The 27,141-nt window shown below is 40.7% G+C and overlaps 1 protein-coding gene across 3 annotated transcripts in view; it reads left to right on the top strand.

Moving 5' to 3' along the window:
- The window catches only part of slc25a21 (solute carrier family 25 member 21), an 81,235-nt gene extending 54,186 nt beyond the window's left edge, over nt 1-27,049 (top strand). For 2 of the 3 annotated variants that reach the window (XM_005477275.4, XM_003443033.5), the window contains exons 2-10: nt 173-221; nt 11,726-11,809; nt 18,435-18,501; nt 19,310-19,369; nt 22,203-22,310; nt 22,420-22,584; nt 24,187-24,368; nt 25,888-25,940; nt 26,309-27,049. In XM_005477275.4, coding sequence (XP_005477332.2) covers nt 193-221; nt 11,726-11,809; nt 18,435-18,501; nt 19,310-19,369; nt 22,203-22,310; nt 22,420-22,584; nt 24,187-24,368; nt 25,888-25,940; nt 26,309-26,370 — 810 coding nt within the window. In that variant the 5' untranslated portion in view covers nt 173-192 and the 3' untranslated portion in view covers nt 26,371-27,049. The remainder of the gene's footprint in view (nt 1-172; nt 222-11,725; nt 11,810-18,434; nt 18,502-19,309; nt 19,370-22,202; nt 22,311-22,419; nt 22,585-24,186; nt 24,369-25,887; nt 25,941-26,308) is intronic. The other variant, XM_025900791.1, reaches the window with a different exon arrangement.
- Nucleotides 27,050-27,141: the final 92 nt, after the last annotated feature.

Genomic DNA, 27,141 nt, shown 5'->3' with positions numbered 1-27,141 from the left:
TGAAACCATTGGAAATCATCCAGTGACTGATAAAAAATGCTTTTCATTTATCTCCATTCGTAAGCAGTCATCAGTGCAGTGAACAGAAAAGAAAGCAAGGAAAATAGAGAACTGATTACCTATTCTTTTTAAAGTGACTAATCTTGACTGTTTTCTGTTTTAACGTTTTTAGGTCTGGTAGAGATCTGCTTGATGCATCCCCTCGATGTGGTGAAGACAAGGTGAGCCACATTTTCAAAATAAAAAATTCCTGCAATACTTTTACCAAATGGCTACTTACAAGGACGCCATTTCAGTCCACATCTGCCTTGAATCCTCTTGGTGGGCATTTGCATCTGTGCTGTGAAGTTCCGAGCATACCAGGTCCCCCAGCTCAGCATGCCAAGCCAGTTCTGCAATCCACATTTAAGCAGGCCAAGACAAATGCCAAGAGCCTCAGACGTTTTGTGGAAAATGAAATGCATCATTTACCCATTCATCCCTCACACAATGTTAAGGTTAGATGTTTTCTGTTTTCAAGTCACTCTTCTTTTTTTTACCTCATTACCTAATTTTTTTTAAAAAAGGCCCAGACCTTTTCTTTCTGAGACAGACAAGGACTTGCAGAATAAAGCCCATGTCACTGAATCTGTTCGCAGTGTTTTAATGCCTTGTTTCCGTTACCATCTCCTGTTTGTGTGTTATGCAAGAGCGGCAGCAGTCTCGAGCTGCAGAGTGATCAGGAGCCTCACACCACAGCGTCTCAGCCAGCCATAAACAGGTCGTGGGCTACTACTAAAGCTTTATAGGCTTTCACAGGCCCAGCCAAGACCTCTGGCTTCGTTCTGGGCCCCCCTACCCCCATTCACTACTTGTCCGTAAATTGTGCTGCTTTTTCTGTCATTTACGGCTGCAGTTTCTTGGTAAATAAATTGCTCGGCGTGCCTTTTAAAAAAGTGAGATGGTTGCACTTTAAAGGCAGTGCCACCACCAGAACACAGAAAAGGAAGCACAGGGGATAAAAGCCAGGGGTGAGCGGTGTTGTATTAGTCGATATTCGATACTTTGAAGGCATACCAAGTGATTTATGGTCATGTGTGGAAGCTATTGGGGTTTATTACAGGTAAGTCTTGAGCTCTGCCTGTCCATCCTCACGCAGGGTCAGGGTTAAAAGTGCACTCACTATTTGCTTTGTAATGCTCTTCCTTAAAAAGTGATAAAAGCTGCACTAAAAGTGGACAGGTTTATCAGTTTGTTTTCTGTTTGTGTCGCCATGTGTTGATGTTGATAGGCAGATTATGGCTGGGAATTGGTGAGTGTAACCTGATTCCTTTTGGTCTTAAATAGGGGATTTTTTAATTAATTTAATTCACCACTATAGTCAGTATATGAATTTATAAACAACAGGTAGTTGCTGTTTATTTGGTGTGATAACGACACACACGGCTTGTATCATTACCGTACACATACAATGCCATGTATGTGTAAATATGCATTCACACTGTACATGTTCACACATGTTCTAACACTTAGTATCTACACATGAATTCATAAACCAAGCATTACATACCAGCTAATTGGGAAACTGAGGGAGCTGAAATCTATTAGCAGGAACCTTGGAGCCGAGACGCAGACACACCTCCACTGGGTTTCTCTCGCTCTCTGTGTCTCTCCCTCTCTCTCTCAGGCATGGCTCTTATTAGGCACTGGCTCCTGCTTTATTGTCCACCGGTCCAAATTGAACAGCAACTGGTGTAAATTTACTTTTTCCACCAACACAGAATCAAAGGAGCTTTTTTTTTTTCTTCCTTTTTTTCTTTCTCCCTTTTTCTTTCTTTTAAAGTAAACCCGCCCTAATGCGTACCTGCCGTGGAGTTGATGTTTACCTGTATTGCAAATGAGGATTTGCCTTTCTCTTCTTTCACTTAAGGGGGAGAAGGACGGGGGGAGCGAACTGCAGATTTAGGACTAACATCAGCAGTTTGCTTCTCCACCAGTAGCCAAATACTGCTGTTATGAATCAACAAAACGTAATGTCACGGACCATTTGGCAGCTTTTACTCGTCCAAGATGACTGATTTGGTAGATAACGAAATAGCTAGACAATGTAATAGCTCTACATATCTATTAAAGCACTTTTGAGTAATGATAGCCAGCATTTCATTAAAGTACACTCGACATTGCTTTAAATATGGGCAAAAGTAAAAGTCTTGTCAGATGACTCACAGTGTGTATTTTTGCCTTTGTTGCTGCACTTTAACTCTCTGTGGTGTGTTTACTGACCAGTCAAGCCATGACTCCTGTTACTCACCTTTGCTAACAAGTACATCTATCTTACATCTGAGGGACTCCTGCTGAGCCCACCTGCCATCAGTTTGACTTACAACCACTTTCATCGTTAAAAGAGAGTTAAACATACAGTTTCTTGGGCACAAGACAGCACTTTATATTTTTGTGCAGCAAATGAATCAGTAGAAGTTCTGTCTTGATAAAGAATTCTTAACTGCAAAGTGGGTTTAGTGTGAATTGCCATTTTGGTAATACAATGTACATTTCTGTTAACTGTCATACAATTTCAGATAATTAAATTTAATATATACCACTCAGAGGTTTTGACTTTTCTTATATTGTGTACTCCTCTGGATAATAAAAAGCCTCAGATATAAATAAAGCATACTTCACACAAAGCAAAGTTAATTGCCCCTGACCCTGATACTCCCGTCATGGACAGGGGCAGGAATGTGGAGGTGAAGATGGGGGGGTGATACGACGTGGGAAGGGGAGGGCAGTCGTCACTCTAGCCGAGAGAGACAGTGGGACCGGAGTTACAGCTTTTCATTAACCTGGAAACCACCTAGTTACATGGTTCATGGGCTGGTCTCAGCTCACTTGGAGGTAACAAAGGGTGTCGGGCGGCACTTTCTGCAGGGGGGCTGTGCGCTCGGGGCACCCCATCTGAATCTGATCAGGTTCCCCCTCTCATTAGAGAGTCTCAATGAGCTCGCATTTCCCTTCATGTTGAGATCCTGTTACATGGAGCTCCACCCTTATAAACATGCATGCGCAAACATACTCACACACACATCTGAAACAGCTTCCCATCAACCCTTATGCTGTGCTTCCTCCCAGAGAATGAAACCACACCTTCCTCATGTCTGTGTCTGCCTAAGCAGCTTGTGTCACAGGGAAGCTATTTTTGCTAGTACAGTGCATACATGATCGGATGTGTTTGTTTTAATAAGGCCCCATATTTTTTAAGCAACCGCTCTGACGGAGCCACTCCTTCTTTCTATCTTGTCGCCCTCTACACCAATTCTGCCTTTTTGCCATTCTAGTTTTTTGTATCCTCTCCTTACTTATTCCTTTTTTGTTCCTCTAAGTCTCTTTCTTTGTCCTCTAACTGCGCTTCATTCAACTTTTTAACCTTTTAAATACAAACGTTTTCTCGTGTTTTTGCATTCTTCTGTGGTTCCAGTTTTTCAGCAAACGTCTCAGTTAACCTGTTGTTGATTTAACCACTACGTTTGTTAATATAAACCTTATTACATAACTACTTCATCAATATCATGTGGAATCTATTGTTTAAACTTGCATCTTTTCTTCTGAATTTGTAGTTAGTTGAGCGATTATATAATGTTTTGTTTTAGATCCCTGTTGTACATGTTTAGAAGATTTGTATTGAATTGTGCAATTCTGTAAATTGTGTTGTATGACATGGCTGTCACTGCAAACCACTAAGCCTGCCAGTAGCTTGTTTCAAGCCTGATTAGAAAAACCTGGTACTAGCCCTCAACTGGGGCAGTATCCATGGAAACACTACCTTCATTTGGTCACAGCACGCATGAAACTTGGTGAGCTTGAAAGTGCTCTTTGATGAGGGCTTTGACAGATGACATCCAGGCTTTTTGGGCAACATGTGACAGCACTAAGGATAGTGAGAGGTTTCAGGCCTCCTCCCTCCACGTCTGTTTGCCCCCAACTGTTTGGTGAACCCCTGTGCACTTAAGGAGGAATCCCTGACACAACCCTCAAACAGCAGGGCACAAAGCAGTAGCAGTCTGATAGCTGATCTTTCCTTGTAAAGGAGCAGGCAGGTCAACGGTAGTCAAGCTGGCTTCTAATCCCCCCCAGTGCTCTCAGTCCGCAGGGCAAGGCTTCGCTCAAAATGTAAAGCTAGACACATGCCGGGCGCATGCAGGATAAACTCAGCTAGTCAGTGCATTGCTCCAATTCAAAAGTGTGAGTTAGTTGTGAGTCCAGTTCAAAAGGCAGAGAGCAATTCTTTTCATGGGCAGAGCAGAACTGCATATTTGGCAGGATTACAGTATGAATAGTCATAACCTAGTCACGCTCGCTTGTATTTCTCAATGGTGAAAAATGCAGTTCAACAGAAGTGTTTGTAATATGGTTCATTAGACCGTCGTACTTACCAAGTCTGCCATCCTAATAACACGCTATGAATAATTATTTATATGATTATGTTGATTATTTTTCCTCATATTGAGCATAGCACAGGTTGAGGCAATCCTCAAAGTCAAGCCAAACTAGCAATCATAGTTCATCTGGTATTGTAGAATAGTATAACTTCAAATAATGCTATTCTGTATACTCAAATGACAATGCTGTACTTTAGTCTGTCTTCACTGCTTTCTCTGCAAGCAGCTTTGCAGCCCACCTTCTTCCCAAATCTTTCTTTTCATCCTGTGTATCTGTATATATAGGTTGGCATTAATGCCTCCTCTCTTCTGTAACCTAGAGAGCTGTACTGCTGGTTTTTCTGCTTCAGGCTTTTCCATTGATGCACTTTAAAGGGTGGGTAGAGACTACTAGAACAGCACCGAACCACCAAATATAAATTACTGCAAATGGAAATAATAATTTTCTTTCGCTAAAGCGTTCCTGACTGAAATGCGAACGATGTAGAAAGGCAGAAAGTAAGGGTGCGGTGGGTTGAGGAGGTGCATCGGTCAATACATCCCACGTTTATGCTGACAGTTCATTTTGTCACAGACCTGCAATTAACATTTGTGGTTTTGTTAACCGTAACCATAATCTTTCTCCTACCAAGTGTTTTAATGTGCCTAACTTATACCTTTCTTCATCATAACCACAGTTTTTCCAAAACCTGTGCAGTACTATACTAAACTTTCTGCAGATGCTGCAAAAATTGAGTAAAAACCTTTTTTTTTTTAATGCTATTGAAACATTATGAAACCCTTCTGTCTTTTTATATGATGGGTGTTTGACTTTTTGATGGTGGTTTTGTGTTATTTTTGATTTTTTGTAACTGTTGCTCCATTGTGACTTTATTGTAATGCATAGTGGAAAATAAAATTCATTAAAAAAATTAAAAGGAGTTAAAGCAATACCATAAAAGGCTCATAATTCTTCCTCTAACCTTCCTTTAAGTCAAACTTCACCTTCAAAGAAGTTTGTCAGCTCTTGCGTTATATGTGGGCAGCTCTTCCAAGATGACGCCATCAATAAGTCCAAAAATAGTTCAGTGAAAAACAGTGACATATCCCTGAATATACCCTTCCTTCTGTCGAGCACAGTTTTAATGAAAAACTTTTAAAATATCAAAGAACTAAGAACTGAAATGTTGCATCTCTTTTCAGGCAAGTCACTGCTTAGTCAAGCCAGATTTGTGTCATCGTGACATTGGTGACTTTTACATCAGTGTTTTTCACGGGTTTATTCAAACATGCCAAAACATCACAGAAAAATAGCTTATATTGTATGATCCTTACAGTCTGTTTGTCGTCCTGTTTGGTTGCCTGGTTTTCTCATATTCAGCTGAAGGCACAACAGTTGCGCTCTTGGCGTTGCACCAGTTTGCAACCCAAGAACTTTTGTTTGTGTTGTTGTCCAGAAAGCTACATTTCTTCATGGTTTCAAACCATAATCTTCTGAATGAAGTCTAAAGTTAGATCATCAAGTTCTTTTGGTGTCCTTATCACCCCATATGTAAAATCACCTACATCAATATGACTGTATTCATTCAGGCTTTTTTTTGGAAGTGTTACAGAAACAATCCATTTAGGTTGACGGCTATTGTGGATAAAATGGAAATTTCGACAAACCGCTGACATGTTATATTTCGGTTGGATTAACAGAAAGGCATGCATGTCTGAAGGATGTAACTACCCACTTATTTTAACCTGACTTTCAACCATAAAAAAAGCCCTTAAAAACCACACCCATACTTTTACAGTTGTGACACATGTTACTAGAGTTACACACAGCTGTTTGAGTTATAGCTAACAGTCATATGGATTATTATAGAAGTTTGTGTTATAGAGGTGCATGTAAAGAGCATATGGCCTGTCAGTGTTTGTAGTTGAGCACCTGTATTCATTATCAGTGAAGAGGTTCACATTCCACTGCACTAATTACAGAGTAAAAACATAGAGGGCTTTGATTTCACTACACCCTGGCTGTGCTGCAACCACACGGCTGCCCCCCTGCCGCACCATCTCAAAACTCAGACATACATGTCTGTGCATCCTTTATTTATTACTAAAGTTCCAGCCTCCTGCAAGAAGTTATTCCCTCATTGGAGTCGCTCTTACACAACATTTCAAAGCTCAGCAGAAATTGTTGTTGCTTTGGAACAACTCATAGTTGTTTGGCAATTTCTTTTCTCTCTAGATTGCCTCTTTTCTTTCAGTCATTAAATCTTTTAGATCCAATTAAATTGATATTTTGCACTGGTGCCTAAAGCGCAGGTATAATTTTATTCCCATTTGTTCATGCAGTGTTTAGGCAGATAGGGCCAAGCATGTTCACTGCACCAGACTACACAATGGTGTGTAATATGTAGTTGACATTGCTCTGAAAGTGATCTGGCCTGTGGGGTGAGAAGAAGTCACTGCTCAAGCATTCCAGGCCTATTTAAAAACCTTGGCATGGTTTGGTTGTAACTTTCATAGGTCTGCATCACTGACTAGATCCATAATTCTTCATGTCACTCAAGCTCTTAAAATAACTGGATTTAAGCTAAAAGATCTGGATGGCGTCCAGTAAAAATTACCGTGGCCTGCACTTGCCTCAAAGCGTTATGCTTACTTCTTAGTCAGTGATACCAGGTAAGGGCAGAGTAGCAGTTTGTCTAAGAAAGAGTTTAAGAGATGTATGTGATAAAAGAAAAGTTAAAAGAAAAACAACACAGAAAGGTAACAGTAGTAGTTGCCATTCACTCGGATCGCTTCTTTATCCACACGTGGCTGGGTGACTCTTTTTCAACAACTTTCTGATCGGTAAGTCTTTAAATAACAATATTACAAGCCCTGGGACAAATTGGCATCTACACCCTAAAACATCATGTCCCAAATGTTTAAACAAAGTTAAGAATATAACAGCAATGTAAGATGACTGAATTCCTAGAAACAACAGAGGCCTCTGTAGTTTAAGAATGATTATTGGCAAATTCAGTCGAGATCTGAGCCAAGGCTGAGACATGTCAGCATAACTCTTGGGTTTCTTCCTGGCAATATGCATGGTAGTTGTCTTCTGTCTGGAGCACACTTTTTTACAGCCAGCAGTTACCTGCTGTCAGGGGAGTGTATGTGGGCAGCTCATGGGAGTCTAAACAATGCTGCAGAAGTTCCCAACAGAGTGGCTTCTACTGTCCTCTCCTGGACTACTCTATGACTGATGAGATAATCATTCGAAAGACTAGTTCCTTAATTATTGAAAAAGAGAGTTGGTCTAGTTTTAGCCATGATAAAAAAAAATATATATATATATTGAGGAGTTATAGTAAGCTGAGTTTTTTTTTGTTCTTAATTTGTACTTGAAGAACCTGCAAAAGAGGTTTTACTGTTTTACTTTTACTTTTATATGATGCCATAATTAAAACTGCACCATAGCGCCATAATTTCAGCTAACAGCAGTTGGCAGAGGTTAAAAGACCCTAGATTAAACACCCAAGAAATCCTTCCTGTTATGCAATCGCTTTCTGGAAATGGTGGTAAGACTGCTCATTTTTTCCACCTATCTGATCCACTTCTGCAGTAGTGGCGTTCTAAATTTGCTACAGTCCACTCTAACACAGAGTTATCTCTCAGTCAAGCAGAAGTTTGTAATGCTCAAAGCATTTGAGGTCCCAGTCTTAGACTGGCCCTGCCTCATGGTGTTTTATGCAGCTTTTTTTCTTGCTCTTCTCCAGTAACACTGCCTGATCTCAGGTCACAAGGGTCACAGCATATGAGCAGACATCTGGACTAGCAAAACAGTCCCAACATCACCACTGGGATTCAGAGGAATCAGTTTTATCAGTGTGAGAGCGAATCCAGAATGACAGAAGGATTTTGTAGCCCTTTTAACAACCAGACTAACTTTTTTTCTGATATCCAGACTGCATGTATAATTTGGGCTTTCCCAGATCCAGTGGGTGCTGGTGAAACCTAACCTGGCCTGGTCCAAATCAAGCTCTGGCAGCCTGCCGTGTTGCAAGCACCAAAAGTTTATCGCTTCCCTTGAGCTCCCATCTCACATCTTCTTCCCCTTGACTATATTTTCCTATTCTGTTCTCCAAAGGTTTGTCTTTATTGCCCTCCTGCCCCTATTCTCAGTTTTTCCTGTAACAGTTTTATTATAGATTCAGTCTATCAATTTTTTCTTTGCTCATTTCTTTATGGACAGGGCATAGATGAGTTGAAATCAATGTTGAGTGTGATACACCTTGATTTATGGTGCTTTTTAAATCAAACACACTATTTAGTCTATGGGACTAAGTCATCTCCGTTGTCAGCAACAATGAGTTGTCAAAACAATAAGACGGGAGCCTTTTATTTTGGCTTTTTACCCTGATGCAAGACTGTATGGCTAAAGTCACAATTGGAGGAATTTGCCATGTTGGACCATTTATGTCGGAAATGTGGTCGTAACCTCATGTACCAATGCAATGGACTTTTACCATCTTTATGATCCTGCTCATTAAAATTAACTGTCTGGTTGTAAAAAATAGACTTCCCCTTTATGTTTCCTTCTGGATTGTCTTATGTACTTCAGATCTAACATGAGAAATTGCTCAACTTTCATTCTTCCCCCCTTGTGATTCACTTCTTCTTTTTCTTCAATCATATTTTTTGTTTCTCTCCTTTTTTTGTCAAAGCACTTGGCATTCCAAGAGGGAAGGCATGGGCAGATCAAGGCTCTCACTGTAGCAACCAGTCCAAATACGCAGCAAAACACATAAATCATAAAACATTCATACTTGGGGAAAATTGCACTATATGAAATACTACAGTATAATAGATAGGTATAGGTAACTGCCTGTTGTAGATTAGGTCATTACTTCTCTACTTAGTGTTTTAATTAAATGTCAGTCTGTCTGAACAGCTATAAATAAGAGTTTTTAAATAAATAGCAAGTCATCAAACTCATCCAGCTATTAATTTCTTTTAAGGGAAAACCCACATCTCTTAAGAAAGCCTTTTAAATTTACCCAATCAAACCTATGCATTTTGATCAACCTAGCAACCCCCTTCCTGTAGGCTTTTTTCTAACACAGTTGGTAGGTTCGCCTCCACATCTCACCATCTATGAGATGACAGCCCATTTTGTCGGTGGCCCATTCAAGCCCATTACCACAAGGGTCTGGGAGCGGGCATAGCCTTGCTAAGCCCTCAAACACTGCTCTGCTATCCATAAAAATACAAAGAATGGGGCTCTAGCCTTCTACTGCACATTCCTTTACCTTTTTTGACATCTTTGTGGATGCCTGACATTTGTGCTTTTATAGGTATTGGAGGTCAGGTGGACGAGGTCTTTCGGATTATTTAAACAAGAGTGCTTGTCTCGTTTGCAGAATCACCAACCTGCCCTCGCCTTCACCCTCTCCCGGGTAGCTCTGGGCCTATAAAGCACAAGTACAGAGAGAGTAGGATGTGGGTGAAGAGCAAATGGGGGAGCCTTGATGAACTTGCAGATTTCATCACCTCTTTGTATACTGTATCTCCATTAGCTTTCACTGATGATTGAAGAAGATGTTCCAAGCAGTGTGTTTTAAAGAAGCCCCAGGGTTTTCCTTGGGTCTTCCGTCTGTAGGGTTTATGACTTGCATGGCTGACTCCAAGGCCAAGCAAATCTGCCAGAGCAATATAAAGGATATCTTTTGCTCTTCTTCAGCCAACCAGTATATCTTTGTATTCACTGAGGCCGTGTTAACAGAAACTAGAGCTTTTTGTCTGCACAAATCCCCCCAAACAGGACATTCACTCACAACCAACTAAAGCTTTGGGCCTTATTTTCCACCACTGGTTGCTGTGAAAAGCAACATAAGCAGTTTCCTAGCCAGGGGCCTGACAGTTCCCCTGCTGCCATAAGTTCTTATATTCATCCCTATTATCTTCTACTCCCTGGGCCTTTCTGCTTGGTCCCTGGCTTTTATGGCAGGGTAGAAGAGGGCCATGAGGAAATGAGGTGACCCCAGGGTTACGAGTGGAGTCAGAGGGCTGGAACTGGACCACGGCATTGCCAACCTCACTCTCTTAGGGCCAGTTCGGGTCGAAGTAGGGCGAGCAAAGGAGACAGGGGGAGACTGAGGACAGAGTGCCTTCCATCCTTGACCCCTTCATCATATGACTCTAATTAAGCCAGATTTGAATTTGTTTACAAGCCCCAGTGGTCTTAAATCTTCTTGGTCTTTGCCTCCTCCCAGTACCCCCTGTTTCACCATCATCTCATACCTTGAGTCCTTCTTTTCTTCTTGTCTTTAATATGGTGTCAGACATCTATTTATTATCCTGTTTTAACTAGTTTTCAGGAACCAGTTACAAGCTATTTGGGAATCCACCAAATAGGATTTGAGGGACACCCCTCTAAGATGTTAATCTGTTAGTGATATGAAAGGCCGCTCACCCCACTAAACTTCCCCTCCACTGGAACCTGGGGGCTCTTTATGGCCCCATCAGGCACCCGCATGGACGACTTACTGCTGACCTTGTGACCTAGAAGTTGAAGCCATATGAGGAGGGAATCTTTCTCTTGTCCCATTACTGCCTCCTTTTTTACTCATGTCTCTGCTTCGCTCCTCAGAATTGCTAATGTTATTTAAGATCTTCAAGTTAGATTTTGTCATCTTGTTAAACACAGTTTTATTCATCTCATTTCACATATAACACTTTAGTTATTTCATCATGTTTTCTCTAATTCCAAGGCATACAGTGGTGTTAAATGAGGAGTCTTAAATGAGTACCTGAAGCTCTTTACCCCTAACAAGCATGATTTCTATTCATTCTTTCAAGATTTACACACAGCTCTCCAGACTTTATTAGAGAGGTACCTGCATGTTTGCTGTACAACAAAAAGTCACTCGACTGGCTCCATCATATTAAAAATTTACACGTAACTCAAGAGCTGTTACTATAGGCTTGCTGGCATGTTAGTACCCGAAAAGCTTTGTGCAAAAGGCCTGGTCCTGGTGTGTTGCATGGCTAATTGGATCAGTTGGGTTAAATAAATGTTTGAGTTCTCTCCTGCACTGAGGGGACCTGGTGGAAGGAGCCTCTCATCATAGCGGAGGAGGGAAAAAAGAGAGGGAAGAAAATAGAGGGAAAACAAGCTCAAATTTGTGCTTTTGAAGCCATGTCGGAGTATAGCCTACACAGGAAATGAGGATAGAAATTAAAGGAAACCAACATCTACCTATGATAACAGTCCCTATGCAGAGTTAACAGAAGTTGATGGATCATAATATTTAAAGTAACTGTATTTTTTAATCAGAAATTTTTTGTTGCAGGTTTCAGATCCAAAGAGGAACCACTGACCCCACCAGCTACAAGAGCCTGGGTCACTGCTTCCGGACAATTTTCCAGAGTGAAGGGTAGGTTATCCTCAGTAGTGATTCAAAATAAAACACGGGAAGCCACTCATGAGTGTGATGGGTTGATGGTGCCATTATTTGCCTATGCTTATTAAATTAGTTTCTTTTTAATAGTTCTTTGAGGGGCAAAAGTCAAGCACAAACTCAATAAATGCATCTTTATTACAACAACCTGGAAATAAAATGTACTGTAACATCAAGGCAAAACTTTAAGTTGGCCACCAAAAAGTTGGTGTTTGCTTGTGCTGTTGTGCATAAGCAAACACAACAGCATAAGCAAAAAGCTACTGTTGCTGTCACACTAAAAGCATATCAGGAAGAAAGGTATGTAGTCAGCTATGCTGTGAGTGACATTTCTTCCAAACATGCTGCTTTATTTAAATGTAACCAAAAGTTATGTGGTTTGGTGGCTATAAGGATGTGAGCATTACAGTTTGGTTTCCTTAAAAATGGCTGATGTGTCTGTCAGCCTCCAAAAATATCGTGCAGCAAACCACTGAACATACCTTATTATACGCTGTATCTCGTACAGGATACGAGTAGACTAACTAAAGACAGCCATCCTGCCATGCTCCCTCCTCGTCTGCCTGCCCTGTCACAGGTCTGTGAGATAGAGCAGGCGTAGGAGAAAGTGTTTGCCACTCGCTCTGTTTACGATGAGCCGACAGCTTTACTGCGGATATAAAGTTGATCTGCTGCAAGGTGTGAGTGAGCGCAAGGCAAGAGGCTGGCTAGTGACAGTTAGAAATCCTCTGTTGGCTGGAGTTCAACAGACACACTTATCCTGTTACAGTAGCCTTGCCCTCTTCACCCCGTACGCATGCTGACAGTGTGACATTTAACGCTTCTTTGCCTACTTTTTGGGTGTGTCCTGTGGGACTAAGCTTGTACGAATTTCCAGAGAATTCTTTTGGCACATAAAATGGTTGACATAACGCGTGGCGTTCAGAACATCAACATAAGCTTTTGAGTGCTGTTTGAGTATGATCTCATCTAACAAAGTCGAGACGTGCCGCAGAATCACTGAAGACGGAAGATCCACTTCCTTGTCGACCAATTATCATTAACAGTATATTTTTGCTGAGTATGTAATCACTCCCCAGTAGCACATTGAGGATTACCTACAGGCCAGACCACTTAGTTATAATTTATATAAATAGTGTTAGGCCCCACTGTTGTAGAATTATTATTAAAAATAAACTTCTCCCGTCAGCTCATGGCAGAACAGGGCCGACACCAGACCTCTCTCGCTCTCTCCCTCTCTCTCTCTCCCTCTTTGAGCCAGTGAGGGAGGAAACCTGAGCTCTAAAGTTGAGCTCAGTGATTAAGCTGAAGAAAGACACAAGCCTGGACACAATAGCTGCACCTATAGTATTTAATTTCATATACAAGGAGATGCACGTGAATACTTAACACGAATTAAGAGTTATATCTGTTAAAATTTTACATTTGCCATCTCTGAAATATAGCATGAAATCCTGTAGCTGTGCTCATAAGTGTGTGACCGTGTGAACTACACTCACTAACACTTGGTTGTGTATTGCCTTACAGTCTGCACTTCTTTCTTTTTTTGCATGTGGGTGCAGCAGCGTGAGCATGTGTTAAGTGTTTCCGTCTGGAGGCAAACAAAAAGACTCTATTCTCTAGCATTCTTTGCTAGTGTGGTATCCAGAGACTGGGTCGGGACCCAAAGCGCGGCCATGGTAATATTAAAAGGGTCCATGCATTACATGAGAACGGTGGAAATACTGAAGATGAGTGACTAATGCCTGGAACTAACACTGTAGGATTGAGGGATGTGGGGTTGAAACCAGCTGGGACCACCCATGCAAAAAATATGTATACATTCATGGTAGTGTGAAGAAGAGCAGGTACGATTAGGGTGATCCATGTATGAAATGCGACGGTGAAGTAGCCTTCAAGTTAAAGGAATAGTTGGCATTTTTGGAAACATGCATAACTGGGATCACTAAAGGGGAATTAAGTTTTATAGCTTATAAAGGAAAGATAGTCCAAGATTATTAGTGAGCTTTTGAAGGAGATATAGTAAGGAGGTAAAGAGATATTGTCAAGGCCAGCTTTCTTCTATTTTTAGTTTTGATGCTAAACTGACCTACTGGCATTGCATTTATAAAAGAAAATACACATACATCTAATCTTCAATTCTATTTATAGAGTGCCAAATCGCAACAAGAGTTGCCTCAAGGTGCTTTATGATGAAAGGTAAAGACCCTATAATACCAGAGAGAAAACCCCAATAATCATATGATCAGCTATGAGGAAACACTTGGCAACAGTGGGAAGGAAAAACTCCCTTTTCAGTGGAAGAAACATGAACCAGGCTTAGGGTGGGGCAGCCGTCTGCCGCGACCGGTAAGGGGTGAGCGGAGGGAGTCAGGACAAAAGACACAATGTGGAAAAGAGCCAGAGATGAATAAAAACTAATGATTCAGAGTCAAAGCAAGAAAGAACAGTATACTGTTAAACTCTAGAAATTCAACAAGGAGCCCAAGAGTTGAATTCTTTACTTTTCACGTGACACTCTGCACGTTTAGGTAAGATTACTTATCTTACAGACTGTGCTAGATTAATCCAAGTCTCAAACCCCTGACAACCACAACATGTGCTATAGCGTCATTTTGTCACAGCAGGTAAAAGTGTTTATCGTACAATCTCTTACGTCAGTAACACAGGGGTTTTTTTATTCTAGTTATAGCTATTCGTGGCTTAGGTGGCATCTAAGTTGCATAAAAGGAAGCAGATCTGGTGGATTTTATTCCTGGCCACTGTGAATTCTGTTATTTAGTTCCTGTTAGGAGCAATGTCAAGTTTTAACAGGCACTAGGAAATGCTAAAATATTCCCTGTGCAACATTTTTCTGTCAGTTTCCTCAAAGACAAGCTGTGAAAATAAAATGTGTGTTCAAAAATGTAAATAGCAGCAACTTTCCAGGTTTGCACATTTTCATTGTTACGCTGTTTTTGTCTGTTTTTATTTCTTTCACTGGTATCGCTGTTAGTGGATTTATTTAGTTGGTCTTTTTTGTGTAGTTGTGTCACTGACACACTTCTCTCCAGATGGATGAAGGCTGTTAAAAAAGGAAAGGTTTATGAAAATGAAAGCCAAATTACACACACAAGCATACAAGTACACCCACCTAATGCTGGGATACACATATCCCTCATCCCTCGCTCTGTGTCAGGAGGCCATTTGTTTAGGAAAGACAAAAAGGGACTTAGTGTGTACTTTACATTGGCAATCAAATAAGGATTCAAATGATGGCCACTCACTAGAGGCCATATTTGTTCTGTAACAAATTTCACTCCTCCTTCATCACCTGGTGGCTCCCCAGCCTGACCACACCCGGGAAATCTGTGGCCACCATTTGCATGGACAAAGAGAGGAGAGGGAAAGGCCTTCCGTCTGACTGAAATAACTTGTTTACACAAACCATATAAGAGATTCATTTTTGGCTTCCAGGCAGCATTTTGCTCAGCGATAATCCCTTGCTCTGGCATGATTGTGCGGGCTCAATTACCCAGAGCCAGCACTGCTTGTGTAGCTTCAGGTGTTGATCAAATAGGCTGGATCACCCGATGAAGTCTTTTGATAATTAGTTGTGGTTTGCTGCTGTTTTTGCTAGGCGCCCTCGCCGCTGTGGATTCTGTGCAAGCGTAATCGCCTGTCGTTCTCAGGTTATACTCAGTGGAAATGTGTTCCAACAGCAAAAATATTTACACTTGTACCCAATCAACCAAGATCATCTCTGTTGACTTTTAGACAATGTTGCCACAACAGAGCTGGTGCTGCTGTTCACAGGATACAGTCGGTCACGCCAGGTTGTCCTCTTTGACCTGTATTCAATATCAGTTTGCCCTCTCTGATAGTTTCGCTTTTCCTTCCCCACAACAAATATTTAATGATCATGTGTACATTTACACAATATTATTATCTATCATCTATTATTTTTAGATAAAGAAATTATTTTTGGTAATAATGCTACTCGTAGTCTTTATTTTTTATTTGTCAGTAAACTCCTTGGAAAGGCCTAAAAGATTAGGTTTTGACTCCTTAGTCCCATTAATTGCTGTCAGGGTGGTGTGTTTGTTTGGATGACAAATGGAAAAAAAAGGCTAGATGATTTCCTAAAACAACTGAGAAGTGTTTATTATTAAATCAAAATACCGAGTAAATGGTCTTCTTTTCTCTGAACCTTTTTCAGCTGTGCATCAACATGCATTTGAAGCCTCTACTTAAGTCTCTATCTGCAGGTCTAGAAAGAGAAAGAGAAATTCTTATTTTTTAGCATTGCAAAGGCTTTGTAATATCAGCCTTGAGTTTAGAAGTAAATCTTCAGAACACCAGCAGGTTTCTGGTAACTATTCCTTCAAAATGACTTGCATTCCACATTGTAATGAAGGGCATGTCATAATGTGCATCTCTGATTCACTGATGTGTGTTTTCGTTTTTCGAGGTTAGAGCTGGCACAGATAACTAGCCACGGAATATTTCTTTCTTTTTTTTTAAAAAAAAAAAGAAAAGAAAAGAAAACAGCTGAATCAAACCTTTTTATTAAGGCCATCTTGCAGTTTCACAATAACCACTGATGTCATTTGAAAGTGTTTTTTCAAGAAGTAAGGTAGCAACAACAAAATTGAACAGAGGAAGCTTTGAAACGTTGTGATCGAAGACCATATTTTGCATGTTCCATGAATGGAATTTGTATCATGGAAAATATCTCAATAGTAAATAAACAAGGAAGTGGGAAATCTAAAAAGCTTGTGACGGCTGGTGACCACAAAAGAATGTAATTTTTCCATAGCAACACGTTTGTTTTGTGTTTATACGTCGTTGCCCTGAGCTTTGTACATACTGCACGGCAATTAAACAAAATATTTATTAAAATATTCATTGCAATTACACATACATAACCCCATCTTCAGATTGATTGATTTATTATGTATAAAAATGTCCTGACCTGTCCTGTCCTTTATACCGACAGTATAAGACTAGTGGCCTCTGCTGCTTCCCTTCTTTGAAGATTTAAACCTGTTTTACCTGTTTTAATTCAAGACAGTCCCCTTAAAACAACATTTAGGAATGATAATAGTGGAGGAGAGGTAGCTGTTGCCAGGAACAGTTTGCTATCAACACAAAAGCTAATGACTCAAAGTATCCGATGCTTCAGATGTGCTGCGTTTTAGACCTGGAGCCTGTGGCACACGTGGTAAAGTTTGACAAAAACAACATATTACAAATAGTAAGAAAAAGTTAAAATATGCCAGTCTGGCCCCATTAGTGTAAACTAGCCCAGTTCAAACAAATGTCCTAAATGTTCTAACATGTTTTGACTAAACTGAAGGCTGTGGGAAATGCATGTGTGTGCACTTCTGAATGTATACGAAACATGCGGCGTGCAAAACAAAGCCTACTGCTGTCCTCTTGCATGTGTACATCAAAAACCAGTAAGACATTCGTGCGAATCTATGTATCTGCTCTTTTGTTACTTTTCCATCAGCCGTTAAAATACCTCATCTGGTTACAAAGGGGCATTTACCTATGAGAGGGTAACTCAGCTTATATCCAAGAATCTGAGTGAATCCGAACACAACATGGAAAGGTTAAGAAGAGATTTGTACATAATTCAAAAACAGCACCCAATAAGTGTGTTAATGACTAATTTAACAATCTAGCTGTTCATTTAGTTTGTGAAGGCATTACATAACATTCGCTTTTCCAAAATATAGCCTGTGTTCCATGTAGGCACACATCTCAATATGAATAACTCACTGTATCATTTTATTATTTTTCCTGGCTCTGACTCTGCTTTAAATCATGGCTGGACGTATGATTGAGCACAGGCAAACTACCAAATTGACTAAAATTATACAGCTACTGCTTTTGAAATATCCAGCATATCAAATACTTAAAAACACCCTTAAATCATTTCCTCAGTATATTCATGTAGAACATGTTTACCAGGGTTTGTGGTTTGAAAGTGTATCTGAAAATGTGCCGTGCTGAATAAGGAGGAAGAGAAAATGCCATGCCAATCCCTTTGTGATTTTTAAACCTTTATATAAACCTTAAACAGGAATTCTGCACATTGTATGAATTCCTTAACTCAAACTTGACAAGCAAGTCACTGCGACATCACGCAAAGCCAAGTCTTTATCAAGCATGCATAGCCCTGAATAGTGGGTTAAAGCTTCTTGATGCGAGGTGACAGTGCTGTCCACTGCACCACGCTGCCTTTTGACGTTCATTGGCTTCCATTCATTTCCATACAATATGAAAATCAGTGAGCAGCCATTTGAAACTTGTCTTGGAAAATGGCAAAATGCATAACTAAAACATCTTCCTAAATCCTGTGCAATCTGTGCTTTGTATCCTAAGTTAGAGTTGCTGTGGTGTTTAACTGTATTGCATTACAACGATGACTAATAAGTTGATGTAAAGTTATCAGTGTATTAGAGGATATTTCAGCAGCAGTTTGGTTGATCCGATGTACGTGTAGTGTTGATACAAAGAGTGCGCTTGAATAAATGTAAAAGTAAACTAACATTTTACAAAAACTTTAGTCGAATTCAGCGCCAGAGAAACTTTTTATTTCCTCTTTCTACAGAGTATTTGGATTCTACAAGGGAATCCTGCCTCCTATTCTGGCAGAGACACCAAAGAGAGCAGTCAAGGTGAGTCAAAGGACATGGCTGTTTGTTCACTGACGGCCGCAAAGCTTCTTAGCACATGATGCAACGCTCAGGACCTGGTTTCTTTGCAAACTGCTTCACTCCCATATGAAAACACTCAAACCACAATCGTTCTAACATGGTACACATGTGTTGATTAAACACATGACGCCCTCTGCCATGTCTGTCTCCTCAGCCACTCCTGTTCGTTCTGTTGGTCTTCCAAATATTGACTTACAAGCATTTAAACGAAAGCCATCTCTTGAGAGCCATCTTTGGATATTTGTAATGAGGTTTAGCATTTGGAGCTAACGTGTAATGGGGTGACAGGGATTGGGGTGAGCGGGGGGGTGGCGCAGAGGGCCCTGATGCTTGGCATAGAGCACCTCTGTAATGAGATGCTGGAAACAAGGATGTGTGAACTTTAAAAGTAAGCACTCACACTGAGAAGATGGGGTAATCACTCACATTGCGAACAAAGCTAGGTGGTGAGAAATGTCTGGAGCCAGAAACCAAATTAAAGCTCCGATTAAAACGGTCTTGCTGGCATTTTGCCCTTGGTCAAATAAACAGATCCGTGGATCTGTCTCCTTTTGAGACTTTTGTCTTTTCACAAAGATCAAGGTCTAAAATTCAAAGCGCAACGTCATTTCATGTTCGTTTACTAAATACATGCAATCTTCATATAGTTTCCCCTTTCCTATTGTGTGTTTTTAAGGTAGCTTTCTTTATGTACACCATATGTGGGTGTGTATGTGTGCACAGATGTCACTTTCTGACAGCGCTTTTATCCCGATCTTTCCCACTGCAGTTTTTCACCTTTGAGCAGTACAAGAAGTTGCTGAATTTGACCCCTTTGTCTCCCGGTGTGGTGAGTCTTCCATCCAGGGACACCTGAATACACTCTCACTTGAAAAAATAAATACACACGCACACAGGACTTGGAATAATGTTTCAGAGTATAAAAACAGCTCACCTGCCAAAGGCTTTTAAAACAAAGACAAATGCCAAGAATAATTTTGCCAGGCAAATGAATTAATAAAAATGTAAATGTCGTTGTTAACATTTCATTTTCAGTGCTGTTTCATGTAAAACTTTTAGTAATGCAGGGATACGTTTAGAAGGGAAATTCTTACTCATTTTGAGTTTTTTATCTTGGTCACACATTGGACAAGATAAACATGAAATGATTTCCAGAGCTTAAATTAACACTGTTGGCATAGTGCGAGCAATTCAGCACACATTTAGTCATTTATGTAGCTGTCAATGTCATTTTCAGAACTTCTGAAACAAACCCTGAATGTTCCACTTTCACCTCAGTTTAGCATTTAAATGTATGAAGCAGCATTTATATGTAGTTGGCACTCAGTTTGGGACATCAGCTTGTCATCAGCTGTGATCAGTGTGGCACTAATGACTCCATGTCTCTGGCTGAACCTTTGCTTTTATGAGCTTCATTCCCAGCAACAGAGCGGCCACAAAAACTACAAGCGTTTGTCGGTGCTGCTACGTATGTGTTAATCCAGTATAACTGGCAGCTTATTAGAAGGCTTTTTTTTTTATTACACAAGTAATAATTGCTTTGTTTTCATTTCATTGACTCACACTGTGTGAGAATCTATTCAGATTTTTTTTTTTTTTAATTGAAGATAGGAAGGAGCTAAATGTTGCATAACAGCAACAGTTACCATAAGACTACGGTGCAGACTTAACGTTGGGCAGGTGCTGCGTTTTACCCATGCTGTATGTTGTGTTAATATAGAAGACAACCCAAATCTGTAACCTGGAGTCACAACAGCAATCATAGTGCTTGCACTCGGTATAATCCTGGAATCTGCGGTCTGGTTTGTCCATTGACAATTTGATTAATGCTTATTCAAACAAAATGAGTGTGCCCCTTCACTACTGACAAAAACGAAAAATCACTTTGCAATTCTACAGTGAATGTAAAACAAGTAGAAAAAGCTATGGCGGTAACAATACTACCTGTCTGCTGTAAGATTCAGTCATTTTTAAATAAGCTCAGCTATGTGGGAAGTCAGACCTTACAATTTAAAACAGCAAGAGGAGTCCAGCAAAGTTTGTGACATGCCAGCGATCTAAAAGTTGGATTCATAACAACTGAGACAGCTGATCAGATAATATCGTTTACCTGACCTCAACTGCATGTCCAACAGCAACTAATCCCAATTCAGACAAATGTCAGTTAAAAATCAGTGTATTAAAATTTCAAATTCCCATTTAGTTAACTTGAATCACGTTATTTTATCGCAGTGGGACAACCCACTGGGATTATATCGTAGCACCCTTTTCTTTTCATCCCCAAGTTAAGCAGGTGGGATTCTTCATAGCCTGAACATAAACACAGATTGCCTCTTAAAGTCAAAATGAACCCTCAAAACTTCATAGTCACCACTTCTTTCAAACCCCGATGTTTGGAAGTAGAGCCAAAATAGTCTAATACTTAACACAGTACTTTAAAACCAACTTTCCTATATGTTTGCTTGGCGGTTGTTAATTCTGGAGACTGGTTACACCACAGGCCATGAGGTAAGAAGAGGTTTCATCCTTCTTGAGTAATTGGTTTTCTGTTATATTGAGTCAGAGTTTTAAGCTAGAAAGATTTGTATTGGTGGGGTGTGGTCACCGCACACCACCTATTCAGGTGGCAGCCAAGTGTCAGCCATGATGGATGGCTTACCTGTAGCTCAGTGTCAAAGCCGCCCCAGCGTGGGGAATATCCTCAGCTTGTTTTTACAGCCATTTCTGGAGTAATGTTTACCTGTCCCATTCATCATGCCCTCTTCCCACTCTTCTTATGCCTCCTTCTGACTATCTTCTTTCCACCCCTTCCTCTTCCTCAAGTGCCTCTAACCCCATTTCCCCCAGAGGCCCTCGCATATCAAGCACTGTAATCACATCAGATCATTAGTGCAAGTGAATTACAGATTGGTTCTGAATGGCGCTCTCTCTTCCCCCCTATTCAGCATGGCACAGCTGAATGCCTTCACTCTGATTAATGAGGACACACACAGTAATAATACAAATAAGGAATTAAAACGTGGCTGGCTGGCTGTGTAAACATCGCGAGGCATGTCTGAGAGGATGGGTCCCGGGGCTCTGACAGCAGGATAAAGAGGCAGGAAGACTAATGAGCTATAGACACGTTCTTGACATGTTCCCATTACGCCTCGCTCTGAGCACGCACGCACGCACGCACACATGTACACACACACTTAGATGCAGAAATAGACAGACCAATGTAAGTACATGCAGTGTTGCAACAGCCAGTTGTATAAAATCGGTGCTACATTAGTGCATGTTGATTGTGATGAGATGAATTAAAGCAGAAAATAATTTTTTGGCTTCTTCAGTGCAAGTTTGTTACTTTGCTCACATTCCTACTTTCTACTCACCTTCCTCTCATTCCCATCTGTCATCTGGCATTTTGTCTGATGATAAACACAGGTGTCTTAAAGCATTTGTCAAGAAGTAACAATGACGGCTGTGACGAATACATATTTTAGACAAGACAAAAAGACTCAGAGAACGGATTTCTGGAAATGAAATCGCAACGGCAGCTCTTGTAACCCGGACACGTTGTCACTCTTCATTGTCTTCATCAGTTTATCTATTTTGCTATGTCTCTACCCAAACATTATCTCCACATTCTGAGTCCTAAATCACATCCAACTCCCCTTTAGGCGCTGTCTGCAGCAGGGCTTGGTTCTGGCTTGACTGAGGCTTTGGTGATCAATCCATTCGAGGTGGTGAAAGTCAGTCTCCAGGCCAACAGGGATTCCTTCAAAGAGGTTGACTGGAATAAAATATTGTCATAATGTGTAAAATACTGGTAATCTACACATCTTTCTGTAGAAATCTGCTCACATGTTTCTTTTGAATTCAATCTTTCCAATACAGCAGCCCTCCTCTTTTGCCCAAGCAAGACGGATAATTAAGTCAGACGGCTTTGGACTGAGGGGCCTTAATAAAGGATTAACATCAACACTGGGGCGCCATGGAGTTTTCAACATGATCTACTTTGGCTTCTACTTCAATGTCAAGGACGCTATTCCTACCAGCCCGGTAATATGCCAATCATAATCTATGATCACACACTTACTTGTTTTGTTTTTTTTTCCAAACCACTTTAACCTTGCTTTGACATTGGTAACCTTGACTACACCTAGTTTATTTGCTAACCATAGGCTATGTGATATGCATGTGTGCCAACAACCTTGCCACAGGGAAATACCAAATATGTTTAACAGTATGATTAGTTAGCCTGACTGGCATGGAGGGAAGGAAGCAAAAATCAGAGAGGACTTGTAAGATCAGCCCCACTAATACCTCTTCTGTTTGCTCTTCATAACATCCTCAAAGTTTCAGATTACACATCCGGCAGTTCCTGATGGCCCAAACAAAAGTTAATTTTGTTTAATGGAAACGTTACCATACGCCAGTTCCACATGTGCAAACTGGAGCATTAGATTAACTCCAATGAACTAATTGGAAGCAGACAACTGTACTATTTTCAAGAGGAGGTTACAGTGGGAGGCCAGGCTCTGCTAAATTTTCAACATTTTTCCAATGACGCATGATGTACAGAGAACCAAGTGGTCATCTTCTGTGAATGATAATTATGTGGCTGGATGACTCAAATAGCTCCCTTCTTAGATTGTGGCAGTTGCTTTTTGGGAATTATCCGTCTCGATGCACATTGATGGAGCGATCCTGTTTGTTAGATGCTAACAGTGGCCATTGTCGAGGCAGCAAAAGCAGAAATATTGTGGACGTTGTGCAATTCACAGGCTGAGCTGATAGTGGTGTTTCTTCAAAGGCCTTGTGTCAGCAACATGAGCAATGAGCTTGCAACTCAAACTTGTCTGTAGTCAAATTCAGACTGCCGAGTCCAGGTTTCTCTCATGTGGCTTTTTGACTAACAGAGGAGGCAGATAGCACACTGCCATCATTCACAAGTGAATGTGTGAGGAGATGTTTGCTTAAGGCTGTTAGGAAGTAGGTTGATGGGTGTACTTAGGCCACAGCTACGTTGCCCCCTTCTCCACATCCCACTTGAAAAAAATAGAAAAAGTGGGATTAGCTGTTGATTTACCACGGCTCTCAGGGTGTCCAGCCGCTTGAGAAAGGCCTGGACCAGAGAGGCTGCTGTCATTTGTAAAAATATCCTGGCCAATTAGCTGTCAGAGCTCTCTGAGTCTGGGCTTCTTTGGTACAGTAATACCCCTGTGCCGAGTCACAGCCCAATTACCCAAATTGTCCCCATATGCCTCCCCAGTCTGCCTGCATGAACCCTGTTTATAAATCCTCCGTCTTGGCTCCCCGGTGAACATGTGCTTCTGCTCAGCCAATCAGAATGCAGCACTGCAGTCAGGAAGCACTAATCTGCCCCCCGCTACCATAAAATGATCAGGGCTTTCATGCAAGCTTTGCAATCATATGCACAAGTCCCCTCATGCTCTCCCCCACTTTCGCTCATAGACGTAGACACATAATGTCTCAGTGCTGACTTTGTCAACTCCCTGTCACTACTTTCTTTTTTATTTCCAAAGGCTCTATTTGCTGTTTATGTTTTATGGGACCAAATTTAACCCTGTGGTTCACACTTTAAAAATATAAGTGTCACCCTTAAAAAGGCGTACCTAATTTTATCTTCTCCTTTTTCAGGACCCTACCCTAGAGTTCCTGCGCAAGTTTACCATCGGCCTGTTGTCTGGGACCATCTCCTCCTGTGTGAATATTCCCTTCGATGTAGCCAAGAGCCGGATCCAGGGCCCCCAGCCAGTGCCAGGAGAGATCAAGTACCGCACCTGCTTCCAGACCATGGCACTAGTGTACCGCGAAGAGGGGTATGGACAAATCTGGGGAGGAGAAAAACAGGGGATGTTCGGGACAAAAGCTGGAATGCTGATTCATTCAAGAATTAATGAGCCACTTTGTCTGTTTTGTTAGCAGTCGATAGTTGGTTATCTGCCAAACTGGCTGTCAGAGAAGACAAATGTACCAGCTGGAGCTACAAGTTAGCAGGGTTTGATTGTGTGGAGTGAGTTTCCTACACTAAATACAGCAAAAATGCATGAATAGCTTCATGCAAAACTGTGATCCAATGAATGGAAACTAAATAATGATGTTAGATTCTGGGCTGTATTCCCCATGAGTACAATCATACATTTCTGCAGTCTGTCAGTTGTTTAGTAAATGTTAACATATTTTCATGCCTCAAAGAATGACAGCTCTAAATGGAAGCTTCAAGGAAAGATGTATGTTATGCTAGCAATTGCCTCAGGCTTTCCACTTTCCCCCATGCTGCTCCACTAGACAAGGGCCAGCGATATGTTTGTAGTTAGTGGATGTTGTTAGTATAGAGGTTGTTGCAAGAATGGCACTGAAATGTTGTCGTTGCAGGGGTGCATGGATGGTGCCCCATCCGCCACATCCAGTCCCCTTCTCTAACACAACACAGTCCCAGCTAATTAGTGGTCCCTATGGGAGACGTCGTTAAGCAGACCCTAACGAGCCGCACGGCGCTCCACGGGTCAATCTAATCAGACAGAGGGCCAGGGAGGAAGTGGGTCGAGCCTTATTAACGCCATCAGTGGCGGGGGCAGGGAGCGGGACAGGGAGCACGAGGCGGAGGCGGGCAGCCACTGATCACCTTGAATGCATTAAGGAGCAGGTACTCGGTAGCGCTGGCCGCTGGACCCTATATACCTGATGGAGTGACAGACAGGCAGCACAGCAGACAGACAGACTCACAGACAGACAGGCTCTCGCATGTTTACTCATTCATGCATTCACAAGCAAGAGCACAGGCACATGTATACAACCAGCATATGGAAGGACACAGATCAGTCAAAAACTTCCAAAAATAAATAGATTTATTATGTAAAAATGACTCTATTCAGAACTTGCTTATTATAATAGCGAACTGTAAGTATTGATGCATTGCACACATTACATCTAATAAAGCTGATAAATTCTAATAAATTCATGTATTGTTGGGCAGCTTCTGAATTTCTTTTTTGGATCAAATGATAATAGATTATAATACACAAGAGTTCACTTACTTTGGCTTTCTTTGAACCCAGATCTGCAAAGCATCTAAAGTGATATTTAATAAATGGAGTGATGTCAGAGGTTTAAAACTTGCCTCTGAGTTGTGCTGGATTTGACATATGAAGTAGGACACATGAGAAGTACTTATGTGCAGTCTAAAATTTACACGCCACCACTCCATTTGCACTAATTTACATTTCAACTCCATCGCATCACAGCCATTACGCAAACTGAAACGATTTACATATTCTGGATTCTAGCTAAAATCTTTGCACATTAACACCTTACAGCTTTTCTTTCCTTTCTTTGCAGGTATTTGGCACTATACAAGGGATTGGTTCCCAAGATAATGAGGCTTGGACCAGGTAAGAAAAAAAATCGTGTTAATATTGAAATCATTGTCATCCTCACAGCTTTCCTGTTGCAGCAGATAAGATGGCTGAAAAGAGAGATTAAGCTAGAAAAAGCCTTCCCTTAAGCATATTAGCATTTCAACTTTGCATGCAGTGCTTCCAGTGAAATAAGGCTGTAGCAAACACTATTTCCTTCTCAGAAGATTCCAAGGAACAGTATTTACATAATATTCCCCAATAATAAGCTTTAAATGGAAATACAGTGAGCTAGATATACCGTCCACCTCCTTTGTAAACAAGTGCCACAAGCTTCTCACTGGGGAAGTAAAGCCTCTGAAAATCAAATTCACAACGGTTACTTCTCTTATATTCTTTCACAGGTGGAGCAGTAATGCTGTTGGTCTATGAATATGTGTCTGAGTGGCTGCAGAGAAACTGGTAACAAAACAGGGAAGCCCACAATGGTGCCTTATGAACTGTGCCTTATTGCAAGTATTGTTACCTGATCAGAGTCATATCCGAATAAATTAGATTTTTTTAATCTTAAATACAAAAACCTCAAAATACCAAATCAGCATTATATTATGTTTTAAAATGCAGCTTTCGTTTCCCATATTCAGATTGCTACAACACATTTTGAGTCTGAGGGAACTGTTCTAATACCTGAAAATAGTCTTCATTGAGTTTAAAATCACCGACAAATCAGTGTTACTAATGAAGTCATCCATTAACATAGTTTTTTTCACATTTCATTGGTTGTAGTTCTCATATTTTTCTTCTTTTTTGTGCTCATCTCACTGGTTTGGTGCACCAATCACAGATTAAATAGACAAAGACAAAGCAGACTGAGCTGAACGCTTCAGAATATGAACTATTTATATAGAAATACTTGAAATGTGTTCAAATGACATAAAACACCAAAAATACAGTGAAGGCATGTTTATGATTATCCTGATTTCTGTCTATTTACAGCTATACTTGAACACATATTCTCAATTAAGATGAGTTTGTACAACGATCCATCTCCAGTCTCCTATTTTATCACATCATAACATCTATACTTATTCATCATCTTATGTTATATGTATTCATAAATGCAAATGCAAGGTGCAATCAGGAAATTCAAACACAGTGCCTTTAAAACAGTAGAAATCATATTTAAATTTAAATTCAGCAGCCTTCAAGGTCAACTCATTGTGCAGCAAAGTACAGC

The sequence above is a fragment of the Oreochromis niloticus genome, linkage group LG19, assembly GCF_001858045.2.
Source record: "Oreochromis niloticus isolate F11D_XX linkage group LG19, O_niloticus_UMD_NMBU, whole genome shotgun sequence".
Taxonomy (NCBI): Eukaryota; Metazoa; Chordata; class Actinopteri; order Cichliformes; family Cichlidae; genus Oreochromis; species Oreochromis niloticus.
Note: the sequence above shows the minus strand (reverse complement) of the source record. Positions and strands in the feature narration are given on the sequence as shown.